Raw genomic sequence first — 25,161 nt, 5'->3', positions numbered from 1 at the left:
ATTTTACGTTTGGTCTTTTACTGATTTGTTGTGAACTTTTGGATTCTTTTATTTGACCTTTTTGTATTTCTTAAAGTCTTATTCATCACTTCACCTTTTCTGCATTCTGCAGTCCTGTTTCTGTTTGTCTGGAAAAGCAAAGTGCTATCCTGTGAGGTGTTTGAAATATCTCACGTTTCCTCTTCCCAGTGACTTCGACCAGCTGCCTCACAACATCCCCATCAGCGCCACCGTGGCAGACATCGAGGAGAAGAAGGGCTTCATCGACTACTTTGTACGTATCGTTTATCATCCCCTCAAACTCTGTGACCCCCGCTGACGTGACCCTCCCCCTGCAGCTGTTTGTGATCGAGGTGAAGACTAAAGGAGGGGGCAAGTATCTGATCTACAGGCGCTACAGAGAGTACTTCAACCTGCACCAGATCCTGGAGTCCAGATACTCCCCTGAGGACCCGGAGAGACCCGGACCCAACACCTGCACGATACCTTCCCTGCCCGGTGAGCTCAGGTTTCACAGCGCTCACATTCACGTCTGTCAGCAGGGGGAAATATCGTCCTCTGAATATTAATAATCTGCTTCCTCTTCTACAAGCTGCCGTTCTCTTCAGATGCTTTACATTTTTTCAGGGACATTTTTTACTAAAACAAATCAAAGTATTGTTATTATGTTATATATTTATTATCTAAATTGTTTGAGGATTATTTATTATTATTCATCTATTTTAAATAAAAAGTACTAAAAGATGTACATTTGATTTAAGAACTGTAATAAAAGTCCCATTTAAACACAACTTACTAATGAAATGTCTTTTAAAGTGTCCACCTGTCGGCTGTCATCAACCTTAAAATCATTTTAAAAAGTGCCAAAAATAATACAAACTAATCTTAAACTTGTTTATAACTCATATTTAATCCAGAGAGACACAAGTCAGAGTCCTCAGCTGCTCCTGGTTTCAACCATTGGAACACCTCCAGGTTTTCTGGAGACAGTTAACCCTCTGTGTGTGTGTGTGTGTGTGTGTGTGTGTGTGTGTGTGTGTGTGTGTGTGTGTGTGTGTGTGTGTGTGTGTGTGTGTGTGTGTGTGTGTGTGTGTGTGTGTGTGTGTGTGTGTGTGTGTGTGTGTGTGTGTGTGTGTGTGTGTGTGGTTTAAATAGACGGCTCTCTCTAATAATACCTACAATATATCTAAGGTAATCTCTACCCTCTGATTCCTGGAGAGTATCCACGGCGCTCACTGAGAGCCGATCATAGGAACTCGGGCTGAGAAAGAATATCCAATTGAGATTATTTTGACTTCAGTTATTTGATGGGGTCCTGAGGGATGGGCTGCAGAGTCCGGGCTGCTCTTGTTTTGATCCAAGGAGGGCCGATGCGTTAATGCATTCAAAGCAGGACAGGGAATCTCAAACGTCATGAATCTCTGGCGGTCGCTTTTCTATTTTTGGGAAAGTTCTACTTTTCTCCAGACACTGATTCCGTGTCACAGAGGAGCTGAGATGATATTCCATGTGACGGGATTCATTTCAGAGCCAGATCTCATCAGGGCGGGGGGGAATAAGAGAGGCGGGGGAGGAAATAATGGAACAGTATTCAGGTCTGTTCGGACACAATCTGGATTAATACAAACGAATGACGCAGATTTCCCCGGTCAAATGTGAAAGTGATGCCAGGAAACAATAGTTCTGTTGGTCAGAAACACTGGGTCCAGAACTATGAAGATGGGGTCAAACAGGAAGTACAGAAACCCTAGCTCTGGATCTCCTCCTGCACGTTCCTCTATGAATCCCCGTTGTGATGAACTCTCTCACCGTGTTTCTCTCTCAGGGAAAGTCTTCTACGGGAACAAGCGGGAGATCGCAGAGAGCAGGATCCCTGAACTCAACACGTACATGAAGGTAACCCGCGCTTTCATTTTGTAGGAGCTGCTGGCAGGAGTGGGAGGAGGGTGTGCAGATGGAGATCAGGGTGGAGGCGTTCCTGCTCTCCGCTCCGTGTTTCTGGGACTTTTGACATGTTCCTCCAGCAGGCTCTCCCACTCTCTGCTCAGCCTACGAGCTCCTCTTCATCTTCCTCTGTTCATCTTCCTCTGTTCATCTTCCTCTCTTCATCTTCCTCTCTTCATCTCCTCTCTTCATCTTCCTCTCTTCATCCTCCTCTCTTCATCTTCCTCTCTTCATCGCCTCTCTTCATCTTCCTCTCTTCATCCTCCTCTCTTCATCTTCCTCTCTTCATCTCCTCTCTTCATCCTCCTCTCTTCATCCTCCTCTTTTCATCTTCCTCTGTTCATCTTCCTCTGTTCATCTTCCTCTCTTCATCTTCCTCTCTTCATCTCCTCTCTTCATCTTCCTCTCTTCATCCTCCTCTCTTCATCTTCTTCTCTTCATCTCCTCTCTTCATCCTCCTCTCTTCATCCTCCTCTCTTCATCTCCTCTCTTCATCTTCCTCTCTTCATCCTCCTCTCTTCATCTTCTTCTCTTCATCTCCTCTCTTCATCCTCCTCTCTTTATCCTCCTCTCTTCATCTTCCTCTGTTCATCTCCTCTCTTCATCTTCCTCTCTTCATCTTCCTCTCTTCATCTCCTCTCTTCATCCTCCTCTCTTCATCCTCCTCTCTTCATCTTCCTCTGTTCATCTCCTCTCTTCATCTTCCTCTCTTCATCTTCCTCTCTTCATCTCCTCTCTTCATCCTCCTCTCTTTATCCTCCACTCTTCATCCTCCTCTCTTCATCTTCCTCTCTTCATCTTCCTCTCTTCATCTCCTCTCTTCATCCTCCACTCTTCATCCTCCTCTCTTCATCTTCCTCTCTTCATCTTCCTCTCTTCATCTCCTCTCTTCATCCTCCTCTCTTCATCCTCCTCTCTTCATCTGTTCATCTCCTCTCTTCATCCTCCTCTCTTCATCTCCTCTCTTCACCTCCTCTCTTCATCCTCCTCTCTTCATCTTCCTCTCTTCATCTTCCTCTGTTCATCCCCTCTCTTCATCTTCCTCTCTTCATCTCCTCTCTTCATCCTCCACTCTTCATCCTCCTCTCTTCATCTCCTCTCTTCATCTTCCTCTCTTCATCTCCTCTCTTCATCCTCCTCTCTTCATCCTCCTCTCTTCATCCTCCTCTCTTCATCTGTCATCTCCTCTCTTCATCCTCCTCTCTTCATCCTCCTCTCTTCATCCTCCACTCTTCATCCTCCACTCTTCATCTCCTCTCTTCATCTTCCTCTGTTCATCTCCTCTCTTCATCTTCCTCTCTTCATCTCCTCTCTTCATCTCCTCTCTTCATCCTCCACTCTTCATCCTCCCCTCTTGCACACTCACTAAACCATCTGAAATAATGTTCCTGATATGTCCGTCAGAGGCTGCTGGGTCTGCCAACATGGCTGCTGTTGGACGAGGCCCTCCGGATGTTCTTCTACCAGACGGATCAGGACGGGCAGCACCTGCCCAGAGCCCTGAGGCGCCTCCGCCCCCCCACCCGCAAAGTGTAAGCACACCCCCTCTGGAGGGAACACACTGTATCCTCTGCAGACCATTTACATGCACTGAAACCTATAGAGCACCACAGAGAGCTGTGACATGTTACCCTTTTTTTAAAGAAGGACAAAATCTTTGTGGTGATGATGTCAGTCACTACCCTCAATGCATTGCAATGGTGTGGAGTTAAGAAAGGTTTGGGGGTTGGTTACTTCTCACGGGTAGAGGTTAAACTGCAGCAGAGAAACTAAAGAGACACTCTGAAGGGACACTCTGAAGGGACACTCTGAAGAGACACTCTGAAGAGACACTCTGAAGAGACACTCTGAAGGGACACTCTGAAGAGACACTCTGAAGAGACACTCTGAAGGGACACTCTGAAGGGACACTCTGAAGAGACACTCTGAAGAGACACTCTGAAGAGACACTCTGAAGGGACACTCTGAAGAGATACTCTGAAGAGACACTCTGAAGGACACTCTGAAGAGACACTCTGAAGAGACACTCTGAAGGGACACTCTGAAGAGACACTCTGAAGAGACACTCTGAAGAGACACTGAAGGGACACTCTGAAGAGACACTCTGAAGGGACACTCTGAAGGGACACTGAAGGGACACTGAAGGGACACTGAAGGGACACTGAAGGGACACTGAAGGCGGCTTTAAATAAAGGTAAGGTGCTCCTTTTTATTTATGAGGGTTAAAAAACATCGACATGGAGGCTGAGAGAAACGCAGCAGATCCACTATTACTGTTCCGACCTTTCACAATAAGAGCGCAGATTATATTTGCACATGTGTGAGAATAAGTGTGAGGTATGAATATGATATATGTGCAGAAAGGTCAACGGAAGAAGTGCACGCATCTATTTACTGTTTATTTCTGTTTAATTGAAGTTTAATCTAATCAGATATACAGCACATACACAATAACATCCACTATTCTTTACCCCTAAATGATCTTGAATGTTAATTATAATTAAGCCATTTAATGCATGTAATGCTCTTTAAAACTGTTGTTATCTGAGCCGCACTACCTGATCATGAAAAGGGGCCCTCCTTCGGTTTAAACTGAAGCACCTGCAATCTATGATGAAGGGGTCTATTTTATGGCACTTGAGGCCCTTAGTGTACCCTAAATTGATTTGCATAAATGTGTTTGTGAATAAGAAATCCTGCAGGAGAAGCAACTTGAGCCCGTAAAATATGGAACAGTGCCTCCTTTTATCTTTTTACCGTAATGAGATTCAATCCAAAGCCATCAGGGTTTCAAGGAGCAGTTTCAAAATACAATAATGAATAGAAATGAAAGGACTCAGCCGACGGGGTTCAGGTCTTGTTTGAACGAGGAGGGGCCAACCAGCTAACCAATCAGAGCAGACTGGGCTCTGGTTTGTTTCAGACAGAGAGGACTCTTTAAAGTAGAGACACTACATACTGATATACACCTGAACATCAGCAGGAGAGGACTCTTTAAAGTAGAGACACTACATACTGATATACACCTGAACATCAGCAGGAGAGGACTCTTTAAAGTAGAGACACTACATACTGATATACACCTGAACATCAGCAGGAGAGGACTCTTTAAAGTAGAGACACTACATACTGATATACACCTGAACATCAGCAGGAGAGGACTCTTTAAAGTAGAGACGCTACATACTGATATACACCTGAACATCAGCAGGAGAGGACTCTTTAAAGTAGAGACGCTACATACTGATATACACCTGAACATCAGCAGGAGAGGACTCTTTAAAGTAGAGACTCTACATACTGATATACACCTGAACATCAGCAGGAGAGGACTCTTTAAAGTAGAGACACTACATACTGATATACACCTGAACATCAGCAGGAGAGGACTCTTTAAAGTAGAGACGCTACATACTGATATACACCTGAACATCAGCAGGAGAGGACTCTTTAAAGTAGAGACGCTACATACTGATATACACCTGAACATCAGCAGGAGAGGACTCTTTAAAGTAGAGACACTACATACTGATATACACCTGAACATCAGCAGGAGAGGACTCTTTAAAGTAGAGACACTACATACTGATATACACCTGAACATCAGCAGGAGAGGACTCTTTAAAGTAGAGACTCTACATACTGATATACACCTGAACATCAGCAGGAGAGGACTCTTTAAAGTAGAGACACTACATACTGATATACACCTGAACATCAGCAGGAGAGGACTCTTTAAAGTAGAGACTCTACATACTGATATACACCTGAACATCAGCAGGAGAGGACTCTTTAAAGTAGAGACAACAGAAGCAGGGTATTTGTGTGAAATATTGAGTAAAGTCCTGCGGAGACGTGTTGCCATTTCTTCACGCTGCACTTCCCTTATTCCTAACGGCGGTTCTGGCTTCTGATTGGCTCTCCGGCCTGTGGTGAGTTACAGCAGGAGATGTGGCAAAGACGGATTCTCTCAACAGGAAGTGATGCAAAGCTGGACTCTCCCTCACACTTCCTCTGCTCCTTTATTTATGTAAACCTGTGACACTTCCTCTTTCTAACGTCTGACAGAAAGTACTTCCCCTGTTTTGCATTATGCACATTGAGAGGGTTATAATAATATTACTCCACTCAAAGGAGCTCATACTAGATGTATCCTTTCACAATACAAGCCCTTGAAGTAGAACATCAGAGTTTAGAGGTCAGATTCATGAAGTATTCCATCTGTCGTCCTACTTCTGTTTAAATCTCTCTTGTATCTCTCTTGTGTTTTAGGAAGACTGTGAAGCCGAAGATGGACGTCTTCTCCTCCCCCCGCGCAGAGGTGTGTGTAGTAACACTTTAACAGTTTGTAGTTGTTGTTGCTCTGGTTACTATCTCCATGCCACCCACAGAGAAACAACTTTTATATTCAAGCAACCAACGCAGCATGCACCGAATCACCCCGCGAAACACACACAAACACACACACACACACACACACACACAAAACACACACACACACATACACACACACACACACACACACACACGGCCATGCCCACGTTACTGCATTACTTGGTGAGACTGAAGAAGCTTTATATCACACACTTAAGTGAAATAAACACACACAACTGCATCCATATGTCATCATTTTGTGTGATATCAAGAAAGGCAATAGTAGGAATGAGTCAGCATTTCATCACTTCCTGGTTGTTATCCTGAAATAAGGTCTGTGGTTAACACAAGCTGTAGAGATATTTTTTTACAACATAAAACCCGTCAGTAAATACCCAACTGTTGGATTTATAAACAGAGGCTGCTAACAACACTCTAAATGAGATGACTAAACGGCATCACGCCCAGCATTAGCCTCCTTTAGCTTAGCAGTGGAGACGTGAAGTCATGTGACCGTGCTGTAGTTCCTTTATAGCCCAACATTAGCCTCCTTTAGCTTAGCGGTGGTGACGTGAAGTCATGTGACCGTGCTGTAGTTCCTTTATAGCCCAACATTAGCCTCCTTTAGCTTAGCGGTGGTGACGTGAAGTCATGTGACCGTGCTGTAGTTCCTTTATAGCCCAACATTAGCCTCCTTTAGCTTAGCGGTGGTGACGTGAAGTCATGTGACCGTGCTGTAGTTGCCTTTATAGCCCAACATTAGCCTCCTTTAGCTTAGCGGTGGTGACGTGAAGTCATGTGACCGTACTGTAGTTCCTTTATAGCCCAACATTAGCCTCCTTTAGCTTAGCGGTGGTGACGTGAAGTCATGTGACCGTACTGTAGTTCCTTTATAGCCCAACATTAGCCTCCTTTAGCTTAGCGGTGGTGACGTGAAGTCATGTGACCGTGCTGTAGTTCCTTTATAGCCCAACATTAGCCTCCTTTAGCTTAGCGGTGGTGACGTGAAGTCATGTGACCGTGCTGTAGTTCCTTTATAGCACAACATTAGCCTCCTTTAGCTTAGCGGTGGTGACGTGAAGTCATGTGACCGTGCTGTAGTTCCTTTATAGCCCAACATTAGCCTCCTTTAGCTTAGCGGTGGTGACGTGAAGTCATGTGACCGTGCTGTAGTTCCTTTATAGCCCAACATTAGCCTCCTTTAGCTTAGCGGTGGTGACGTGAAGTCATGTGACCGTGCTGTAGTTCCTTTATAGCCCAACATTAGCCTCCTTTAGCTTAGCGGTGGTGACGTGCAGTCATGTGACCGTGCTGTAGTTCCTTTATAGCCCAACATTAGCCTCCTTTAGCTTAGCGGTGGAGACGTAAAGTATTTTATTTCATATTTTAATATATATTTATAGCAGAACATACATGTGTCACGTCTGTTTTATATCATGCGTACACAGTATTTTTACTTCTGTGACAATTTAACAGATGACTGTACTTGTCAGATGGAGTGTCACACTTTCCGTCCTCCCTCTTCTCCGTGACCTTATCAAAAGTTACCGCCTCGCATCACTTCCTCTTTAATTTCTGTTTTCATCTCTACTTCTGCGTTACCCTCCCTCCTCACTTTACCTGCCAATTAAATCCTTCACACACACACACACACACACACACACACACACACACACACACACACACACACACACACACACACACACACACACACACACACACACACACACACACACACAAACACATAATGCCACTAGCTTATAAACTATATCAAATATAAACCCTTATATAGAGGAAGTATTTAGAAGGGAAAGTAAAACTGTCCTCACACACCAGGTGGTCCTCACAACAGTAGAGAAACGAGAACCCTCACACACGCTCAATTAGAAAACCAGCATAGTCTATTTTTGATCAAATAAAGCAGCAGAGGCTTGCAGTAACTGTGGAGCACAGTTTGTGTAGGAGTGATAGTAATGCAGACTGATGGATGATGGCCATTTAGGCATGCACAGTTTTGGATTATGCCGATATTTTCCAACTCTATTTGGCAAATATCGGCGTACACACACATTTTATTCCCATCTGAGTTATTATATTACAATGCCTGTCAGATGCAGACACGAAATACAGAGCTTTACACATTTCCTGCTCAAAATAAGAAACCCAATTCTCCTCAGGTTGCATGGAAAGCATTGCCCTTCTTTTTTATGTAACATATCGGCCAATAATGTGAGAGGAATTGTCTTTTAACATCGAGCTTCCCTTACAGCGACCACTTCAGACGGGTCTTTTTTCTCAGCGTGTCAAAATTAAACCCCTAATTGATCATGAAAAGGATCGTTAGCTGCGACCCAGATTCATTCTGTTGCCCACTTTCTGTTGGACTTCTCTCAATAAACTGTATGTTTGGATCTTATTTGATAAAGGAAAAAGACAGTGCATAAAGTACTACGACTCATCAGGATGTTGCAGTCGATATGGAGTCTCTGTAGGAGGCAGGCAGGGGGAGAGAATAACCTGTACAAACAATAATAGTTTACAGGTATAATGAGAAGCCACACAGGTATTAGCTTATCCCGGAAGGATGCCACAGCTTCCTTAGCATGCATTTTGTCTCATACTTCTTTCCTCACGGTAAAGGGAGTTCTGCTTCTTCCCACTTTACTTTTGAGTCCGGGTTGTTCCAGGTTAGACTCACTGCCCTATTATTCAGGCCATGAGAGTCCCTCACACACTTCAGATTCCCGGGGAAGTCATCTAGCAGCTAAACGCAGAAGTCCCTGGATAGGATGGAGTGTGTGTGTGTGTGTGTGTGTGTGTGTGTGTGTGTGTATGTGTGTGTTTGTGTGTGTGTGATGCACCTTTGCTCCACGCTGTGAGTGGCTGTGTCTGCAGTGTGTGATATTATAAAGCGTGCAGGTGAAGTGTGTGTCTCTGCAGCTCTTGAACTGCGTGTGCGTTTATCACCTTGCAAAATCGTTTAGCTTTCTTAACCTTGCAACACACACACACACACACACACACACACACACACACACACACACACACACACACACACACACACACACACACTGGTGGTGTTTTATTACCAAACTAAGAGCAGCAACTCTATTTTCCTTCCCTGCCTCCCCTCCCTCCCACACACAAGTTAAACATTGGTGTACTCTACTCACGAAGCAGCCAGCCTACTCAACTTTATTTTAGATTTTTAGCTCTCCCTCTTTCTTTCTGAGTGTGTGTGTGTGTGTGTGTGTGTGTGTGTGTGTGTGTGTGTGTGTGTGTGTGTGTGTGTGTGTGTGTGTGTGTGTGTGTGTGTGTGTGTGTGTGTGTGTGTGTGTGTGTGTGTGTGTGTGTGTGTGTGTGTGTGTGTGTGTGTGTCCAGCTGTGTGTTTCCACTGCGCAGGGAAGTGGCTGTTTTAGCTCCGTCCAAACAGTGATGGCTGCTGCTGGAGGCTTTTGTCCCAGCGTTGATGCTACGACACTCTCCTATCAAACCGCTGGATGAGTGATCGTTGCCGTGGCGCTACGAGCCTCAAACAAGGTCAACGGGACGCCGCTGTTAGCACGGTTTAGACGATGCTTTGTATCATGTGACAGGGAGAAAACACGGAAGCAGAGATAGGTAAAGGAGAGACTCTGTTGTCTATCGAGGGGAAAGCGTTAAAGGGGCCCGTTCTCTGAATGCATGCTGTACTTCAGAAGTCAGTCACTTCTTTTGAGGATTGCAATAAGATTTTGTGGTGAGCTTCTTCCCGAGGGATCGATAATATTGTTCCTAAAGTCTCTGAAATGATCATAGCAGAGAAGTGATAAAAGGACGTTCACTATCATGCAATAAAAATATAAGGCTGTCGTTATTCGATTGAAGAGCCTTTTGGAGAGTTGTTTGATTATCAGGATATAATAGAGGTTAGTAATATAGTCCAGGATCATTCCTCTCATATCCCCCCGCTGCATCCACCCACCCTCTCACATGCATATCCTCCCATGACCTTTCAGGAAGTGGGCCATCGACTTAATAAAACACTCCGTTAACCGTCAAGGGGGGCAGAACTCTCCTCTGCAGCTCCCTGCAGCCGGCTAACGAGCCCAGGTCTGCGGAGCTCATTAAGGCGGGGTCGGCAAGTCTAATTGAGCCGATGATTGCTCCGGGGGCTCGTGAACCCGAGGCTTGCAGGGCTGCATTTAGAAGCAGCAGGTGCACCAGGTTCACCAGGTGCGCTAGGTTCAGGAAGAACTGTCTCATTGTTTGCATGGTCATCAAACTCAGCTGGTGTCGCTGCTTCTTCTCTGAGAGATTCCATCCTGCATGGTGGTTACGTAGCGGCGCTAAAAGCTCTTTGATTCAGAAAGTACCGTCGTGGCCCACAGGTTGCATTGTTTGTCTCTCAAACATCATGCTCACTTTTTTAATGGATTACACCATAAAGTGAGAGATTAGCCCAAACATTTCAAATCCATTCCCTCCTGTTTCTCTAGATTGCTGAGTATTTGAAACATTGAACTCTAGAGATGTTGTCCTACTTTCAAACTGCAAAATGAAGCATCACGAGCCCTGTGACAGAGCGGGATGCAAACATTAAGGCGGCTAGCGGAGAGAAGATGCACGCTCTTACCTGTGCAGGGATGCAGTTTGGAAGGAAACAGTTCCTGCTCACAATGTGGTCTGTGGATCATCTCCAGTAACTGGTTTCTGCACCAAGACTGATATCTCTACGGCTGATACCACCAACACTGCTACTCAAACTATCTAGATTGATTAAAGGCACAACAGGAAAGAGAGGAAGGTCTGTCAGATGATGGTTTGACCCTGAATAGCTGTGTTGCGCCTGAAGAAAGGGAAAACCTCACCCTTAACTTCCTCTTATTTAAAGAAATGAATGGTTGTTTCACTGACTGTCATCAATCAGATATCAATCAAATATAGATGTCATTTCTCTGGGATGCAGTGGTTAGCCAGCTACATCCAAGAGAGTTAGACAATGGGAGTCAATGCATTTCTGCTGGGCACTTAAAGCCGTCCTAAAAGAACTTCCAACTCTTAAATCTGCATGTTTCTTTGACGACATGAAGCACCTTACAGTGATGGTAGCAGGACGGATGTGTGGCTCAACAAAACCAAAGGAAAACATTCACTTCCCTTGAATTAAGAAGTCAGAGAATAAAATGGACTTCAGCTATAGGCAGCCGATCCTTTTCCCCTGATTAAGCTTCATCGTGAACCACAGCTCTGTGCTGAATCAACAGCAGGAGAACCGTCGCTTTGGATCAAAGTGTCTGACAACTGACTGTGATGTTAGCTGCTACATTGTCCTTGCTAAATAACGGAGCTAACAGCTGACGTTATTGGAGGTTTTGTTGAGTTAGATTATGGCTGCGTTCAGTAAAACTGTGCATGTAGTCGAGGTCAGGTCGTTAAAACACTATTAAGATGAATTCGGTTCCAAGGGTCTTTACTTTAACTCGTATTGAAGGACAAGAAGGAACCCTGACTGGTCCCGCACCTCGGTAGCACTTGATCTTTTGCCTGCGCTGCTTTTATTCTCTCAGTTGTTTTTACATTTTACTTCTAAAAAACTGAATTATTTCTCACAAGCTAAAGGCTAAAAAGCTAGCATTTTACATTCCCTCTAATGGCACTCAGTCAGCGGTGTGTTGAGCTATCTGGTCAGCGGCTCAGCTGTTAGAGACAGAGGTGGACACAAAGGGAAGAGGACAGGTGGAAGTGACGTGATGAAGAGCGCGGCTGGTGATGGTGAGGAGGGACGAAGGCGGGAATTGCTTTGTCGCTTCATATTTGGAGTTTGTGATCTCCTCGTTCTCACACCGGCGAGAAATTAGTGCCAGCGGCGCTGCTGTAATAACACAGCGTCTGGAATACAGCGGCAGAAATAGCAGACCCACATTCACTGTGTGTGTGTGTGAGTGTGTGTGTGTGTCTGTGTGTGTGTGTGTGTGTGTGTGTCCTCAGGGTCAGGATAATCTCAATAGATTGTTAATCCAGCCGATTCCCTCACTCCCCAGCTTCATTAATCTGCCACCAGCCACCGTCTCATTTTCATATCACTCACACTCACACTCACACACACATACACACACACACACACACACACACACACACACACACACACACACACACACACACACACACACACACACACACACACACACACACACACACACACACACACACACACACACACACACACACACACACACAGGGACGTTGTTAACGATGCAACAGCTGCTAATCAATCCAACCCATGGCTAAGGTTTGGAAACTGCAGAATTCGGTTCAGGCGTCCAAACGACTCGGTTAGAAACAAGTCTAAATAACTCTGTGGCTGTGGATCGACTCAGAGGCGTAGCATCACGTGACATAATGCCATTAGTAAAAGATAATCTCATTTTGGTTCCACGTGAAGATGAGCACAGGTTTCCCGAGGGCAAAGACTCCTGTTTCTGTCTCCACACATCCTGACCTCAGCTAATTGGATCTGAGCGGCGTCGCTCGAGCAAAGGTATCAAGACTCTGTCCATGTGGGATTTGAGACCAGGCTGCAAGGTATAGCCGTCCCTCTCCTGATGAACTGTTGATACAGTATTTTAATTGTCAAAGAGGCTCTGTTAAACTCCTCTGCAGGTGTGTATCAGTATGTAGCCTCTACTGTGACATCCTCTGTTCACCCTCTGTCCGAAATCAGAGGTCCCGCCCCTTAGCCTATCATGCACAATGTGTTGGAGCGCTAGCCAATAGGAGCGCGAGTGATTCATAGTTTTCTGGATACCTCAGGATCCACACAGCACTGAGGTTTGTGGTAAATATGTGTTTGAAATCTGGATAAAAAGAGTGTTTATATCAGCTTCAGAGAGACGAGCCGTTACACTGATTCCTCTGAAGCATTCGGGATGATTGAAGTGCACAACATATTAGACCTCTGATATGAAAGCTTCAAGGATTATTCCTGCACGTTTATCCCCTTCACTCCTCCAGCCCGCTGCAGCTCTGCACCTCCGCTAAACTCCCTTAATTCCTCCTCCTCTTCCTCCTCCTCTTCACCTCCTCCCACTGCTTTAACCGCTGCTCGATCTTTTTTCGGTCTCGCTGTACCTCTCCTGATTCTCCGACTCTATTTTAGTTTCTGTCTCTCTGTCTTCGCTGCAGCTGGTACCGCTCACTTGTGTGTCTTCTTTATTCCATCAGTGAAGAGATTATTGGCGTGTGTGTGTGTGTGTGTGTGTGTGTGTGTGTGTGTGTGTGTGTGTGTGTGTGTGTGTGTGTGTGTGTGTGTGTGTGTGTGTGTGTGTGTGTGTGTGTGTGTGTGTGTGTGTGTGTGTGTGTGTGTGTGTGTGTGTGTGTGTGTGTGTGTGTGTGTGTGTGTGTGTGTGTGTGTGTGTGGAGTCTCTGCAAAATTACAGCAGCAGGTTTAGAACTTCTGCTGGGTTCTGTTTTAAATGCTAAATTAACTGTAGCATGCCTTTATTCTGAAACACTGCTGCTAACCATGAACACACACACACACACACACACACACACACACACACACACACACACACACACACACACACACACACACACACACTCTGTTCACGTAGTATGGAGTAATCCACGGATAAAGGATCATTACTGAGGTAAAACAAACATTTGTAGGAGGGCGGATCACCAACCGGGGGTCCTGCGACTACACTTCTGTCATGAATTCGATGATCAACACGTGCTTTATCCTTGAGTGAAATCTTAGTCTTTAGGACGGGCTTTTATTTTGAAATTCACAACTATGTGTCCAGTAATGAAATATTAAAATGTATTGTTTTGTGAGTCATTATAAATGTGGATGTGTTAAATGTCTTCATGACATCCTCTCACAATCATTTCTCGATGCAACGTGAATCAAACCCCAAATATTGATGAGAAATATGAAAAATATCGTGCAAAACATTATTTAATATCACTGAAATACCATCAACACATTACATAAGGCTGCATAATATCTGCTACACACACACACACACACACACACACACACACACACACACACACACACACACACACACACACACACACACACACACAACACACACACATACACATACACACACACACACACACACACACACACACACACACACACACACACACACACACACACTTCTCAACCTCCAAACATTGCTTATAATCCCCAAACTCAAAACTGAATAAAAAGCCTCTCTCTCTCTCTTTCTCTCACTTTTCTCTCACTCTTTCTCTCACTCTTTCTCTCATTCGTTCTCTCTCTTTCTCTCTCTTTCTCGCTCTCTGTCTCTCACTCTTTCTCTCACTCTTTCTCTCACTCTTTCTCTCACTCTGTCTCTCACTCTTTCTCTCAGTATTATCCAGCAGAAAAAGTGTTTACCTGTCGGCTCTCAGCGTCTCTTCTCTCTGAGTGCTGAGTGTGTCCGTCTCCTCTCTCGTCCTTCTCTCCTCTCTCTCACTCTTGTGTGTGTGTGTGTGTGTGGTTTCTTCTGTGTGTGTGTGTGTGTATGTGGTTTCTTCTGTGTGTGTGTGTGTGTGTCCCAGGTGATGTTTGACTTTCGCGGCAACGGCAAAGCGGAGTTGGACCTGAAGAAGGGAGATGTGATCTTCCTGCTGCAACGAGTCAACGCTGACTGGCTGGAGGTGAGGATGGAGAGAGAGAGAGAGTGTGAGAGGGAGGGAGAGGGAGGGAGAGAGAGAGAAAGAGGAGGTGGAGGGGGAGAGAGGCCTGAGCCAAGAAGAGTTAAAAATGGAAAGAGAGAGGAGGAGAGGATGGAGGAAAGATGGAGTAAACAATGAAAGGGGGAGAGGGGGAAATATCCTACAGGAGGGAGGGTAGCGTCCATAGCAACGTCTCCCAGCTGTTTGTTTCATAAAGGAGTAAAATCCTCACCGTGATATGAGTTCATTAATGACATCTGTACTTCTGATCCCTTTCACTCATGTGGACGCCTCTCTGGTGTCTGGGTTTAGAGCTTAAACCGTCCGGACAGAAGTAAGGGAAGCTGGTGTGACGCAGATACACTGGTTTACATCCAGGACATCCCAGTTCGAGATAGTGATAGACGACGTTCCCAGTGGACGAGTATTACTGTCTTTTTGTTGTGTCACATGCAACGTCCATCCCCTAACATGTCATGGTGGTCTCTATATCAAACTCTCAAACCGTGGTTGGTGAATGTTGGGAAGACAAAGCAGTTTGTTGAGTTTTATGTGTGGAGAATACGGAGACTGATCTGGTTCTCTGGGAAGAAAATTTGAATAATAGTCCAAATAAACAGGCTTTAGTGTAAACCGGTATCAGGGTCTCTGCTCCTCTCTCTGGGGGCGTGCGCCCTCAAACCAAAATAAAGATTTCCCCGTAAAATGTTAAAGTGCTGCCAGAGAACAATCTCTCAGAAAGGGTTTACTGAGTCCAGAGATATGGAGATGGGGTCAGGTGTCTGGTCAGACGCAGAGACAGCTTACGGAGAGTAAATAGGGGATGGATGTCCGGGGGGTCTGCGGGGGACGAGTGGCAGGCAGCAGGCTGACACTGAGACTGAGATTTCTGATCCTCTCTTTTACTCTCCTTTTTTCTGGAGAGGAAGTAAAGAAAGCTCTGGATCTATTTGTTGTTGGAGGAGCAATATCTGACTCAGCAGCTTTAAGACGTGAAGACACTGTTATTTTAATGCAGGATTTTCACCAGAAAGTGGGCGGAGCATAGTTTTGTCCGAAAGTGACGTTAGCGCCTCATGCTATATTTTATTAGAAGAACCCCTGATGTAGCACTGCGCGTCAAATGTGCGTGTCCTCGTGCCTGTCCTGCTGAAGACAGAAGCCAGATTTAAGTGGGTTTTTTAGACTGATTATAGCACAAGTTTAAAAAAGGAAGATTTAAAATAGTACCCCCCCAGCAGAGTACAGTGACCAGGAGGTATTTCCGTCCACATGAGTGCCTGCAGGTGCTCCAGTTTCCTCTACAGGGACAATCACTTAATGACCAGCATGTCCTGATACGGGATGTGGGGCACTCTAAATTAGACGCTCAACAGGAAAACTGCTACGCTGGAACACTGGTGCAGCTAAAGAGAGGTCAGGAAACGTGTTGGGTAAAAGAAAAAAGATGGAAGGTGTTGAGATGGAGTGGGTGAGTGGGAGAGAAAGGGAGGAGGTGGAGAGAGTGAGAAGCAACATGGAGGAGGAGGACGGTGCACTTCTCTTGCCCTTGGCTTTCTGCAGAGATCCAAAATACCGCCACAGAAAACTCTGATAATAATGATCCTTACACAACAGCTTCTCTGCTTAGCTGTTAGCATGCATGCTATCAGAAGCCTTTTGTCATTGGGGAGGATAATGCAACACTTGTGAAAAAGTTGACGAGTGCTTTTGATTTAGTCAGCGGACAGAGCGGCTGTGGGCGGGAAATGTGACAAATCCAACTGGGGCATCAAGGTGGATGTTTTCAACACACCAGAGAAATGCTTTTTATTTTGGTGAGTAGCTTTTAGTGAAAGCTCAGGGGTGCTGCAAAACCCGCCCACCCAACGTGGCCGTAGAGAATCTTACCGTAGAATCAGGTATGATACACGGTACAGTCCCACACTCTATGATACAGTATCGTAAAGTACAGTATCGGATCGTAGGGTAGAGTATCAGATCGGATCGTAGAAGTCGAGTATCAGATCGGATCGTATAGTAGAGTATCAGATCGATCGTAGAGGTCGGATCGTAGAGTTAGAGTATCAGATCGGATCGTAGAGTAAGTAATCAATCGGATCGTAGATTAAGAGTATAGAATCAATCGGATCGTAGAGTAGAACAGATCGGATCGTAGAGATCGTAACTGTAGAGTAGAGACAGATCGATCGTAGAGTAGAGTATCAATTCGGATCGTAGAGATCGGATCGTAAGTATAGTATCAATCGGAACGTATAGTATAGTAACATATCCGATCGTAAGGATCGGATCGAAGATAGAGAACAGATCGAGAACGTATAGGACGCATTGTATTGGGATTCGTCAAGGAAGATCGATCGTAGAGGACCGGATCGATAGAATCAGATCGGATCCGTAATTATCAGATTCGGATCGTAGAGTACAGTAATGTATCGGGATCTAGAGTACAGTATTGTATCGGATCGTAGATGTACAGTATTGTATTCGGATCGTAGAGTAGAGCATTGTATCGGATCGTAGAGAATCGGATCGTAGAGGACCGCATTGTATCGGATCGTAGAGGATCGGATCGTAGAGTAGAGTATCAGATCAGATCGTAGAGTAGAGTATCAGATCGGATCGTAGAGTAGAGTATCAGATCGGATGATTAGGGTAACGTACGGTAGGGTAACGTACAGTAACGTACGGTAGGGTAACGCACAGTAACGTACGGTAGGGTAACGTACAGTAACGTACGGTAGGGTAACGTACAGTAACATATGGTAGGGTAACGTACGGTAGGGTAACGTACAGTAACGTACAGTAACATATGGTAGGGTAACGTACGGTAGGGTAACGTACAGTAACGTATGGTAGGGTAACGTACAGTAACGTACGGTAACGTACGGTAGGGTAACGTACAGTAACGTACGGTAGGGTAACGTACAGTAAACGTATGGTAGGGTAACGTACAGTAACGTATGGTAGGGTAACGTACTGTAGGGTAACGTATGGTAGGGTAACGTACAGTAACGTATGGTAGGGTAACGTACAGTAACGTACGGTAGGGTAACGTACAGTAACGTATGGTAGGGTAACGTACGGTAGGGTAACGTATGGTAGGGTAACGTACAGTAACGTATGGTAGGGTAACGTACGGTAGGGTAACGTACAGTAACGTATGGTAGGGTAACGTACGGTAGGGTAACGTATGGTAGGGTAACGTACAGTAACGTATGGTAGGGTAACGTACGGTAGGGTAACGTATGGTAGGGTAACGTACAGTAACGTATGGTAGGGTAACGTACAGTAACGTACGGTAGGGTAACGTACGGTAGGGTATTGTACGGTATAGTATCGTAGGCTAACATACGGTATGATATTACTAACCCTATACCGACTAGTCATATTTTTACTTATATTATTAAAACCAGCTGCGGCTTTGAAACCAATTTTCCTAGTGGCTAAACCATGAAATGATATGTCCGCGTTGCTATGGGCCCTGAAAGAAAATCCGACAGGCTGACATTGTAAAAGAGACGTCTGTAAATCATGATGAGGTAGATCAATTATTCTTCACTGTCCCGTAAAAAATGCACTCTTTTAATGTGAACGATCCCAACGGTGCATTCACTTGCTCCTCTGACAATCTAATTGCCTCTTTTCTATTTGCCTGAAAATCAGAGTGGTAGTTTTTCTTTGATCCTGCTTTCAAACAGAGAGCTGAAAACTGTTTCAAATGGTCTCACCATCTGTCCCTTCACTCCTACCTCTGGATCTACCCTTCTTTATCTCTCTTCTGTCTTCTCCTCAGGGCACCGTGAACAATCAGACTGGCATTTTCCCACAATCCTTTGTGAACGTCATTAAGCCCCTCCCAGAGAGTGAGGTGGAAGGAGAGGGTGGAGATCTGACCTACAGCTGCCTGCGCTGCTTCCTGCTGACGCCCTCCGGAGTCCAAACCAGGTGCGTTTACCTACGCGTCTGCATGTTTCACGATTCAAATAAACCGCTGGTTTACCAGGACCTCCGTCACCAGGCACTCCGGTCCCAGCTGTGTGCGTCTCTCTTTAGTGTCCCCTGGTCTCCAGCTGTGTGCGTCTCTCTTTAGTGTCCCCTGGTCTCCAGCTGTGTGCGTCTCTCTTTAGTGTCCCCTGGTCTCCAGCTGTGTGCGTCTCTCTTTAGTGTCCCCTGGTCTCCAGCTGTGTGCGTCTCTCTTTAGTGTCCCCTGGTCTCCAGTTGTGTGCGTCTCTCTTTAGTGTCCCCTGGTCTCCAGCTGTGTGCTTCTCTCTTTAGTGTCCCCTGGTCTCCAGCTGTGTGCTTCTCTCTTTAGTGTCCCCTGGTCTCCAGCTGTGTGCTTCTCTCTTTAGTGTCCCCTGGTCTCCAGTTGTGTGCGTCTCTCTTTAGTGTCCCCTGGTCTCCAGCTGTGTGCTTCTCTCTTTAGTGTCCCCTGGTCTCCAGCTGTGTTCGTCTGTCTTTAGTGTCCCCTGGTCTCCAGCTGTGTGCGTCTCTCTTTAGTGTCCCCTGGTTTCCAGCTGTGTGCGTCTCTCTTTAGTGTCCCCTGGTCTCCAGCTGTGTGCGTCTCTCTTTAGTGTCCCCTGGTCTCCAGCTGTGTGCGTCTCTCTTTAGTGTCCCCTGGTCTCCAGCTGTGTGCGTCTCACTTTAGTGTCCCCTGGTCTCCAGCTGTGTGAGTCTCTCTTTAGTGTCCCCTGGTCTCCAGCTGTGTGCGTCTCTCTTTAGTGTCCCCTGGTCTCCAGCTGTGTGCGTCTCCCTTTAGTGTCCCCTGGTCTCCAGCTGTGTGCGTCTCTCTTTAGTGTCCCCTGGTCTCCAGCTGTGTGCGTCTCTTTTATTTGCCCCTTTGGTTCCCCCTGCCCCTTTTTTGCGCCCTCTCTTTAGTGCCCCGGGTCTCCAGCTGGGGTGCGTTTTCCCCTTTTAGTGTCCCCGGTTTTCCCCGGGGGGCCTGTGGGGTCTCTTTTAGGTTCCCCGGTCCCAGCGGGTGTGGTCTCTTTTTAGTGTCCCTTTTTTTCCAGCGGTGTCCCGCCCTCCCTTTAGTGCCCCGGGTTTCCCCCAGCTGTTTTGGTCTCTCTTTAGTGCCCCCCTGGCTCCAGCTTTTGTGCGTTTTCCCCTTTAGTGTCCCCGGGTTCTCCAGCTGTGTGCGCCCTCTCTTTAGTTCCCCGGGGTCTCCAGCTGTGTCGTCTTCTTTTTTTTCCCCCGGGTTCCCCCGTTGTTTTGGGCTTCTTGCAGCTTTTGGGGTTTCCCTTTTCTGAGCTTTTAGTAAACTCCCTCTTTTTCCCTCTGCTAAATGTTCTCTAGATGCTGCACGCCCTTTCCAAATTTAAAAAATTCTTTGGAAAGGTTAGCAATTTTTTGCACCGTCCCCAAACACCCTGTGGGGGTTTTTAAATGGTTCAGTCTTGTCTGTAAAAGTGTTTTCAAAAAATAAATTGTTTTTTTTCTTTTCCAGAATGTTTTGGTTTTCAAGAGGCCCTTACCATCCACCCACCTCCCAAGGGCTGCTGTCTCGAAAAGAGGGGGGTTTTTATTTAAATTTAATAGACCTTTCTGGGACGGGCTGGGGGGCCCACTTTAAGGGAACGATGGAGTTAAAAAAGGTTTTGTTTTTCAGGGTTGTGTTTTTTTTTCTTTTTCCCCCCCGTGGGGAAACGGGGGGGATTGAGAGAAATTTTGGTATTGGTTTAGAGGGTTTTTAAGAGCCGCCTTTATTTTTAGCTGTGAGGGGGAAATGATTTTATGCGACCCCCCCCGTGAGTGAAATAAAAGCACCTTCCAAAATTTTAAAAGGGAAAAAAAACCTATTTGGTGTTTAAAACCGAAGAGGGGGGCGGTAAAAGCATCTGGCTTTTTCCACCGGATTTTTCAACTTTCATCTACAACGGGCTCCATACTTCAACAAAGGAAAGGTCCCAATGCTTTACTGAAATACTAAATTTTGTTTGTTTAAAAGACATTTAAAGGAGGGGACGTACAAAAAGGGAAATTTTTAAAAGAAAGGGGGCGTTACAAAAATAAATATACACCTAAACATCAGGGGGGAAAAAGGACTTTTTTAAAGTAAGCACTACATACTGATAAAACAAAAGAACATCAGCAGGAGGGGACTTTTTTAAAGTAAGACACTACAAAATGATATAAAACCCTGAACATCAGCAGGAGGGACTTTTTTAAAGTAGGGGGACCTAAAATACTATAACACCTGAACATCAGCAGGAGAGGACCCCTTTAAAGTGGAGCCCTTCCCAAACTGATATACACCTGAACATCAGAAAGGAGGGGGACCTTTAAATTAGGGGACCTAAATACTGATAAACACCTAAAACTTTTCAGCGGGAGGGGACTTTTTTAAAGTAAGACACTAAAATATGATATACACCTGAACATCAGCGGAGAGGCCCCTTTTTAAAAAGTAGGATCTACATATTTATAACCCCTTTGAACATAGCAGGAGGGGGACTCTTTAAATGTAGAAAACCCAAAAATTGTATTCCCCTGTTCCCCGGGGGGAAATTTTTAAAATGGCCCTAACCCCCCGGGATAACCTAAAGAAAAAGGGGGCTTTTAAAATTTCCCTCTCTATATTAAATTTTCGGGAACTCAAAAGGGTCGGAATTCCTCCAAATTGATTCCCCGGGCCTCTGGAAAGGGGTTTTTTTGAACCCCCCCCCCCCCCCCCCCCCTTCCCCCGGGAAGGTTTTTAAAAATTAAACCAAATATTGTTCCCTCCCGGAACCCCCCTTTTTAAATGCCTTTTCATTTGTCCCTCCCCAAAATTTTTGGAATTTAAAGGAGCCTTTAATAAATTATCCCCGCAAACAGGCCATTTTTTCCGCTTACTGCTCAATTTTGTTTTTTCTCTGTTCAGGGGCCCATTGACCCCGGGAGAAGGATGGATGAGCCCTGGACTGGAGTTTTAATATTCTGTTTTTTAAAACTGAGGGGGGGGGAGGACGGGGGAGGGAAAGTGAGTAGGAAAAAAGGGAAAACAGAAGATTTTTTAAAAAAAGAAAAAGGGGGTTTAAAAAATACCAAGAGGGAAAAGGGGGAAATTTTAACATCTTTCTTAAACCCTGATGGGGATAAAGATTACAACAGTTTATTAAATTAAACTCGGAAATTTAACCCGGGCTTTAAAAGTCCCCTCCTGCGATGTTCAGGGGGTATGTCATATGTAGTGTCCCCTACTTTTAAAAAGTTTCCCCTCCGCTGATGTTTTAGGTGAAAATCAAGAAAAAAGGTCTCTAATTTAAAGAGTCCTCTCCCGCTGATGTTCAGGTGTATATCAGTATGTAGGTTCTACTTTAAAGAGCCTCTCCTGTGATGTTTTAGGTGATTCGTTGTAGAGTCTTTTACTTTAAAGAGTCCCTCCTCTGGGTTTCAGGGGGGTTTTAAACGTATGTAGCGTCTCTACTTTAAAAAAGTCCTCCCGCGATGTTCAGGTGTATATCAGTATTAGGGTTTTCTACTTTTTAAAAAGTCCTCTCCCGCTGTTTTTCAGGGTAAATCATATGTAGGTCCTACTTTTAAAGGGGTCCTCTCCTGCCCGATGTTCAGGTGTATATCAGTATTTTTAGGGCCTACTTTTTTAAAAAGTCCTCTCCTGGTTGTTCAGGGGTATATCAGTATGTAGAGTCTCTACTTTAAAGAGTTTCCCCTCCTGCTGATGTTTGGTGTATATCATTTTGTGGGTTTTTCATTTTAAAAGAGTCCTCCTTTCCCGCTGAGTTCAGGTGTTTAAAACAGTATGTTGGTCCTTTCTTTTTAAAAAGGGCCTCTCCCGCTGGGGGTTCGGTGTATATCGTATGTAGTGTTTTCTACTTTAAAGAGTCCTCTCCTGCCCGATTTGGGGTTTTTTTTTTTTCAGGGTTTTATCAGTATTAGGGTCCCCTACTTTTAAAAAGTCCTTTTCCTGCTGATGTTCAGGTTATTCAGTATGTTTGTGCCCCTACTTTAAAGAGTTCCCCTCCTGCTGATGTTCAGGTGTAAATCAGTTGTTTTTTTTCTTACTTTTAAAAAGTTCCTCTCCCCGATGTTCAGGTTTTATATCAGTTTTAGTGTTTTCTACTTTAAAGAGTCCTCTCCGGATGTTCGGGGTTATCATATTTAGGTCCCTACCCTTTAAAAGTTTCCCTCTCCTGTGTTTTTTCAGGTTTATATCATTGTAGATCTCTACTTTTAAAGAGTCCCTCCTGCTGTGTTTGGGGGTATTCAGTATGTAGTTTTCTCTTCTTTTTTTAAAAAGTCCTCCTCCCGGAGTTCAGGTGTAATCATATGTAGGCCCCCTTTCTTTTTTTGAGTCCCCTCCTGCTGAGTTCAGGGTAAAAAAGTAAGAAGGTCTTTACTTTAAAAATTCCCCTCCTGCTGATGTTCAGGTTTATATCAGGTTTTTGGTAGAGTCTCTACCCTTTTTAAAAAGTCCCCCCCTGCTGATGTTTTAGGTTTTATAAACAGTATGTAGGTCTTACTTTAAAGAGTCCCCCCCTGCTGATGTTCAGGTGTTAAAAAAATTTTTCCCCCCCCCCCCAGGGGCCCCCAGGTTTTGTTTTTAATGTAGGTCTCTACTTTTAAAAAGTCCTCTCCTGCGATGTTCGGGGTTTTCATTATGTAAAAGGGCCCCTACTTTTAAAAAGTCCTCTCCTGTGGGTGTTTAGGTGTTTATAATAGTTTTAAATTAAAAGGGATTTTTTAAAAAAGGGAGTCTCTCTTTAAAGAGTCCTCTCCTGGTGAGGGTTTAAAGGGGTATATCAGTATGTAGTGTCTCTACTTTAAAGAGGCCTCTCCTGCTGATTTTTCAGGTGTTATCGTATGTAAAAGGGCTCAAATTTTTAAAAAGGTTTTCTGATTAGGGTTAACAAGAGGGATTTTTGGGGTCCTTTAGGTTAATGTAACATTTTTTCTCACTTTTGATCCTCTCCCTCTCGATGTTATTTTATACAGTTGGGGGTAAATACAAAGGCCTTTCTGATTATGGTTGGGATAAAAAAATTAAAAGGGCCCCACATAAAAATTTCCTGCGGGGTTTGGGAAAGAAGGGAACTCCTAAAAAAAATCCTCTCCCTGTTTCTTTTTATTATTTCCGAACTTTTAAAATCCTTTCCCTTAAATTTAGGGAAAGGAGGTAGCTTTCCTATTTAAATTTTCCCCTTTGCTATGTAGGGTTTATTGGTGATTATTCCCACAGCAACATTTTAATTAAGCTGAAGTATATCACCAAAAGCCATGAGTCATTTCCTTGACTGGAAGAATGAATGGATTATACTTTAACGAACCATTTAGAGTGTGAAAGAAACGTGTAACATTCGGTGCTGAGAATGATATGTTTCCTTGTGAATGAGAAGATTTTTACAGAGGCTTATCACCTTTAGGAAATCCTTTCCGAAATATCAATTATGTTTTAATTATTGTAATTATTTTGGGGAAATATTAGTTTGAGGTCATTTCATTTGGAACTTGTTCCCTTGAGAATTTATATAAAATGAGACCTAAATATCTTTCTCAATCCCAAATACTGTGCAGGAAAACTTCTACATGAAGTAAGCATGATTGAAAATGCAGATATTAAAAACCATATCATTCCACAAGCAGCTAAACTTTCTTTGTGGAGAATTTTTGACATTTTGGGAAGTATTTTATTTTGATAGGATACTTTAAACTGGATTCAAACTGACCCTTGAAAGCTGGTGAATTTGAGAAGTGAACCGGTTATTCACCTGGAAACTGGAGCTGCTTGAAAGTCATTGGGAACCTTGATTAACCCTGAAGACTCAGATGTGTTTACGTCTCTCTTCAGGAACGTCTTCAAGGAGGAAGACATCGCCATAAACTACCGAGACCCCGAGGACGACCTGATCCGGATCCTGGACGACGAGGACGTCCAGCTGATGATCCGTGAGAGCCGACAGCAGAGAGTCAAAGTCAACCGACCGGCCAATCAGTTCCTGTGGGAGATCTACGTGAGCATGGCCTCCGACCTCTCCGTGTACAACACTGAGGCCTGAGAGGAGGTCACAGAAAGTACTCACAGAAAGTACTCACAGAAAGTACTCACAGAAAGTATTCACTGTTATTGTACGAGATGAACTGCAGCCTGTCTGTGTCTGATGCCGGGTGTTACAGATGTCACTGTCAGTTGTTGGACGATACATTTCTCTTCCTAATAAACTAATCTAATTACG

General features: G+C 44.7%; 2 protein-coding genes and 1 long non-coding RNA gene across 3 annotated transcripts in view; 1 reads left to right on the top strand and 2 right to left on the bottom strand.

Annotated features, from left to right (window-relative positions):
• Positions 1-14,971, bottom strand: part of LOC134862792 (parvalbumin-7-like) — a 24,773-nt gene extending 9,802 nt beyond the window's left edge. The window contains exon 1 of the mRNA XM_063880891.1: positions 14,712-14,971. The gene's annotated coding sequence lies outside the window, so the exon portion shown is untranslated. The remainder of the gene's footprint in view (positions 1-14,711) is intronic.
• The window catches only part of LOC134862804 (uncharacterized), a 148,424-nt gene that overhangs the window by 81,636 nt on the left and 41,627 nt on the right, over positions 1-25,161 (bottom strand). The window lies entirely within an intron of this gene.
• ncf4 (neutrophil cytosolic factor 4) overlaps positions 1-25,161 on the top strand; it is a 26,258-nt gene extending 1,097 nt beyond the window's left edge. The window contains exons 2-9 of the mRNA XM_063880896.1: positions 190-274; positions 339-498; positions 1,826-1,896; positions 3,349-3,476; positions 6,217-6,265; positions 14,876-14,974; positions 18,786-19,002; positions 24,749-25,161. Coding sequence (XP_063736966.1) covers positions 190-274; positions 339-498; positions 1,826-1,896; positions 3,349-3,476; positions 6,217-6,265; positions 14,876-14,974; positions 18,786-19,002; positions 24,749-24,984 — 1,045 coding nt within the window. The 3' untranslated portion in view covers positions 24,985-25,161. The remainder of the gene's footprint in view (positions 1-189; positions 275-338; positions 499-1,825; positions 1,897-3,348; positions 3,477-6,216; positions 6,266-14,875; positions 14,975-18,785; positions 19,003-24,748) is intronic.

This window comes from Eleginops maclovinus, chromosome 4, assembly GCF_036324505.1.
Source record: "Eleginops maclovinus isolate JMC-PN-2008 ecotype Puerto Natales chromosome 4, JC_Emac_rtc_rv5, whole genome shotgun sequence".
Classification (NCBI taxonomy): Eukaryota; Metazoa; Chordata; class Actinopteri; order Perciformes; family Eleginopidae; genus Eleginops; species Eleginops maclovinus.
The sequence above is the reverse complement of the archived record's forward strand: the minus strand, read 5'-3'. Positions and strand labels throughout refer to the sequence as shown.